Genomic DNA, 5,157 nt, shown 5'->3' on the forward strand with positions numbered 1-5,157 from the left:
CGTACGGGTACAATCATCAATAAATGTCACAAAATACTGGGCGCCAAAGAGAGAAGGAATTTCGGCAAAACCCCAGTCACCCCACACGTCAAAATGAATCTTCATAAATGAAACATGACTTTTATTTAAGCTTGGTGAATATGAAATACGGTGGCTCTTGGCCAGTTTACATATGTTGCAATGAAAATCTGAATAGTCGACACTCGAAAATAATTACAATTGCAGTTTCTTAAGATAATCGAAGTTTAGATGACCCAATCTGCGGTGCCAAAGCCACACATCTTTCTTAGCAAACATTTGTCTATACGTAATGACCGTCTCACATAATTTCGTTCAAACTTTTGTTCAATACATAAAAGTGTCGTACAAATTGAAGTAAAACCCGAACCGTTTCCAACCCGGCCCGTTTGCAGCGGTGAAAACCAGAAAGTTAAAAGTATTAGGGGTTAACGAGCATAAGAGTTGAGGAGAAGAAAAAAGGTAAAAGCAGCAGAGAGCAGCGAAATAAAATGAGCGAAGGTCCGAAGCTCTACAACAACAAACCCAAGAAAGGTACTCAACTTCTTCTCCAAGTTGGAATCTTTTCTACTTTTAATAAATCATCAGAAACTGCTATGATTATTATTCTTTGTTTTCAATAATTGGGTTTGTTTGGGTCTTCACAGCGCACCTCAAACAGTTTCAAGATCAGCAGGTTTTCGCTTCCGCAGCACCGTCGTCTTCAACAATGCACTCCTCCACTCCGCCGCCGCCGCCTCCGCCGCAGCTCCCCAAGGAGTCGTTTGCTCGCCGTTACAAGTTCCTCTGGCCGATGCTCTTGGCTGTGAATCTCGGCGTTGGAGGTCCGTAGGTTTCTCTCTCACTTTTTTTTGTGGTACTGAAGTTGTGACCTAACTTTGATTATCTGTGTTGTTCATGATCCAACTGTTTCGCAATCGAAAAAGCTTTAGTCTGTTTGTTTTGTTTTTGAATTCTGTAGTGGCTGACTTAGATGTTTAAGTCTGTTGTATGAGGGTGAGTTATAGGCTAGAGGGTTAAATGGCTTTGGTATATTATTGGTGTTGTGATTGGATACTGGGAGGTGAGTGAATCGAATTGCTTTTGTGTCAAGAAACTTTCGATGAGCTTTAGGCTTTTGGTCTAGTATATGCACTCATAGGCTCCTTTTCCTTGCATATCGTTTAGTATCTACTCTCGGATCATTAGGTTTTATAAAATATACAGGCTTTTGATCTAGTGTTTCAGCCTATTAGGGAGTATATATACCATTGTAGGTAAGTGCCTCTCAATTGTATTATAAAATTGGGCGGGGGAGAGACATGAGAGGGGGTGGTAAGAGATATGAGACAAGTGTCACCGCAAATAATTATGTTAAATCAACAGAGACTTGTGGAATCGACGTTGGATTTTGCAAGGGTCAGTTCTAGGAGTTATATTTTGAGTTAGTGCTGGATGTCTATTTTTGTTTTGGAAGAGGGAGGGCTTTCTGTGCCATCCCTGACTATCACAGAAGTTCAACTTTTGTTGATATTACTGCTTCAACCTTTGGCTTTGGGCATCAGTTTCTCTTGGGTTCAAGATAAATCTTCGTATGCTATTTCATTGGACGGGACGGCTGTTTTCTCTCAGTTCTCTGTGTCCTCTTTTTCAATGTTTTGCTTATTAAATGGTTTTAGCTGTTCTAATGATGAAGCTAATCAGTGGAGACCCCTACTTTGTATTTTCCTCTTAGTGTCAATACAATTTTGTTTGTTTGAGAAAAAAAAAAACGCAAATATATTTGTTAGCTTGACCAGCCACATAAGGTCTTTCTGCTACATGGTAATCTCTGTTGACTTGAAATGATGAGTTATGAGCGATTGTTTAGAGGTAATTGTTTTAATCCTAGAGCTGCTTTTCCCTAAATATCAAGCTGAATGGATTAATAGAATTTGTCTTACCCTCAAACTTGAGGTGGGCTTTGTTCCTGGCATTGATGTTATAGGACATATTCCAAACAAGCATTATGACGATAGCTTAAAGAGTCATAGAATACAATATCTGCTTTCCTGTTGTTCTCTTTGTATTCAGAAATGTGTGTTTCTTTGTGTATCGGTATGTATACAGAGTGAATGAATGTATGTAAACTCAAATGGAGTCAGTTCAATATCAGTTGTTTGAAACTGATTTAGATGTTTGCTATGTAAAAGGTATTTGGACAACCTGTTGTTTAATTAAGCCCAACACATCACTTTCAGATTAAGTAGTGTGACTACAGTGTAATGCCCAGTCCGGTAAATCCTAATCTAACAATGAATCATTTGTTAAAGTGGGTTAGATGGCCGATTTACGTGGCTACCAATTAAAGCTAAGATGCTCATGAATTAGGTTTAAGTTAGGCCTATTGTGGACCATCTGTTCTATGTAGGAGCATAGTACTTGTATGCATATAGATAGTTTTAGGTATCTGCTTTATCACCAATTATCTTTATTCCGAAATAAAGGGATTGCATACTTAGATTGATCAAGGACAAGATCTAATTTCTTTTTAAGGTTAGTCCTTAGTCCTTTGGGGTTTATATTGTTTATGCATAAGCAAGTTTATGTTGACTAGTCTATCATTCTTTGTGTTCTTATTTCAAGTATGTATAAAAATCAAGTTTCCAGTCTTCATACCTCCTGCATTAACTGGTATGGAGGTACCAGACCACATAGAATCTTTCTCAGTCTGTTCCCCCGCAAAACAAGAAAAGAAAGTAGAAGAAAATCTATGAGTGTAAACTTATACTAACTTGGATGAATATAACTTCTCCTCTCTCACCCCTTTTCATATGTCAGTACCATATAACAAAAATGTTGTGTTTTGCCGGTATGTTGATGTTTCGCTTGGTGAACATTCTGAACCTGCTGCATTCTCTGCTCCTTTCTGCATCAATTTAGGGATATTTAATTATTTACCTCTCTTTCCTTGTAAGTGTGTTTAAGTACTTCAGTGGGTACATAAAATTTGCATTACACCAGCATTTGTGGGTACGGACAATATGTGTGCCTGACATTGTTGTTAATGAACAAGTCAAAAGGAGGCATATTTTGGATTTATTTAGACAAATGTTTCCATACCTTATTTACTTTTTTTCTTGGATAATAACAGTAACCAGTGATGGACTCCATCCTGGTTTGATTCTTAGGTTGATGTAGTGCACTAATTTGCAGCTTACCTGTTCATGCGGACGAAAAAGAAAGAGACAGACGTGGAGGAAGAAATTACTACTGCAGTTTCAAGTGTTGCTCAAACAACTGCTACTGAGAAACCCATGCCTCAGCCAGCTATCACAGAGCCTGTAAAAATGCGGGAACTGATCTCAGAGGAACAACAACGCGAAGCTTTCAAGTGGATTTTGGAGGAAAAAAGAAAGGTCAAACCAAACAATCCTGAAGAGAAGAAGCGCATTGATGAGGAAAAAGCCCTTCTGAAACAGTTCATTCGAGCAAAATCTCTTCCAACATTCTAACCGTTAAAGCTTTGTTTTCAAAAATGCCGACTACCAGGGTGGATTCTCATGTGCTTCTTTGTTTTCTACTCGTTTTGTGGGATTGTCTCTAGAAAGGATCATGTCTGCACAGATTTAGTTGTTATCATTTGATGGAAGTATGAAACTCTTATGTGCAAAGGCTAATTTTGAATCTTGGGTGCTGTCGTTCACCTGCCTATTGTTACATCGAAGTCCTCTCACATGTAACTAAATATACTGTTCTTTAAATCCTTGATTACTTCTTGGTAACTGTTTTCAATTTAATGTTCATCACTCTGAGATTTAGGACTCGACATTATCAAAATTGAACGTTTAGAAAACCAGTTCACCATGATGGAAATGAATGAAGGTTTACTTCTGATTTCTGAAGGGAAGAAAACAAACTAATAGATAAGTAGATAGTCTGCATTCGAGTCTGCTTATACTGTATAGGAGGTGACCCATGTTTTCAGTCTGGGAAGTCTTCTTCTCAAGTGAAGCTGACTGCATAACTTTCCCTTCCTTCTCTAACTATGCAGCTCAGCTATGGTGACAAATCACAAATACCATCTCTCCTTGTCAGCCTTTTTCGGTTCTTATTTTCTCCTTTACAAACATTGGATGTGAACATCTTTATAATTCAAATTTGCCTAATGCATATGAAGACCTTCCAGAAAAGAGATGGTAACACTGAATGTGCATATTAAGAAAGTAGCCATACAATGCAAGCCCTCCTAAACCCAACCAAGAAATCAAGTTTTAAGTATTAACAGTACTTTTCAATCTCCAATCAGATTGTGTTTGCTATAAGCATACACGTACAGACTACTACAGAAAATACAATACACTTCAAAAGATCTCTAAACTCAATAGCTTTTATAGGATAAACAAACATATCTAAAATATTCTCATAGATTCTCAAAGGCATATAGGAAAATTAATCAGGGAGCGGACTAAGAGCTGAACAGTTTGATCACTTGATTGTCTGTCGCCTAAAGTGTGCATTAGTTTACATATAGAATGATGACTGAAACCAGACTAAAGTACTGAATTAGGTAGTTTGAACAAAGGAGATAAAGCAAGACTGCATAGAAAACAAGGGCAAGAAATGGCCATCATTAGAATTTGATATCCTTAAGCAACAGTCAAAGGAGATTTAGAAAGCTAAAGCCTAAAAGGATGGGTTCATACAGAAATTTGCTTTAGCAGTCCAACTATTATTGAACAGTATTGAAGGATATATAGCAGAAAAGTAACACTTCCATAAGGACTGTCCAATGCATCCTTCAACAAGCTAGTCATGTAGACCTCAAGAAATGCAACAGAGTTGGAAAAACAATATAGGACTATATAGCATATTTTCTCCTTGTGGTCACAACGGATATATATATATATATATATAGAGAGGGATTCTCAGGTGCGGATGTCCGCACCGCTTTACGGTGCGGAATTTCCTCCGTTCGTCACCGTACGGCGCCGGCGAGGGCGCGCCTCCACCCCAGCGGACTCCAGCAGCTTCCCCGATCTCTTTCCATCCCCAGCGAGTCCACCGAATTCCAGTTTTCCGGCCAGATTGACTTTGTTTGAAGTTTTGGGTGATCTGGCTGGAAAACTGGAATTCGGTGGACTCACCGGGGATGGAAAGTGGTCAGGGAAGCTGCTGGAG

General features: G+C 38.6%; 1 protein-coding gene across 1 annotated transcript; it reads left to right on the plus strand.

Annotated features, from left to right (window-relative positions):
- The first annotated feature begins 470 nt into the window (after positions 1-470).
- Positions 471-3,759, plus strand: LOC101297430. Its single transcript, XM_004297554.1, has 3 exons — positions 471-552; positions 666-842; positions 3,193-3,759. The coding sequence occupies exons 1-3, from the start codon at positions 510-512 to the stop codon at positions 3,489-3,491; spliced, it is 519 nt and encodes a 172-aa protein (XP_004297602.1). The 5' UTR covers positions 471-509; the 3' UTR covers positions 3,492-3,759.
- Positions 3,760-5,157: the final 1,398 nt, after the last annotated feature.

This window comes from Fragaria vesca, linkage group LG4, assembly GCF_000184155.1.
Source record: "Fragaria vesca subsp. vesca linkage group LG4, FraVesHawaii_1.0, whole genome shotgun sequence".
Lineage (NCBI taxonomy): Eukaryota > Viridiplantae > Streptophyta > Magnoliopsida > Rosales > Rosaceae > Fragaria > Fragaria vesca.

Bases quoted from the DNA above. Each gene is read 5' to 3' on its own strand.
- LOC101297430 (XM_004297554.1), top strand. From the start codon at position 510: ATGAGCGAAGGTCCGAAGCTCTACAACAACAAACCCAAGAAAG. The intron at 553-665 runs GTACTCAACTTC...GGGTCTTCACAG, and splicing joins CAACAACAAACCCAAGAAAG to CGCACCTCAAACAGTTTCAA. The intron at 843-3,192 runs GTCCGTAGGTTT...ACTAATTTGCAG, and splicing joins TGTGAATCTCGGCGTTGGAG to CTTACCTGTTCATGCGGACG.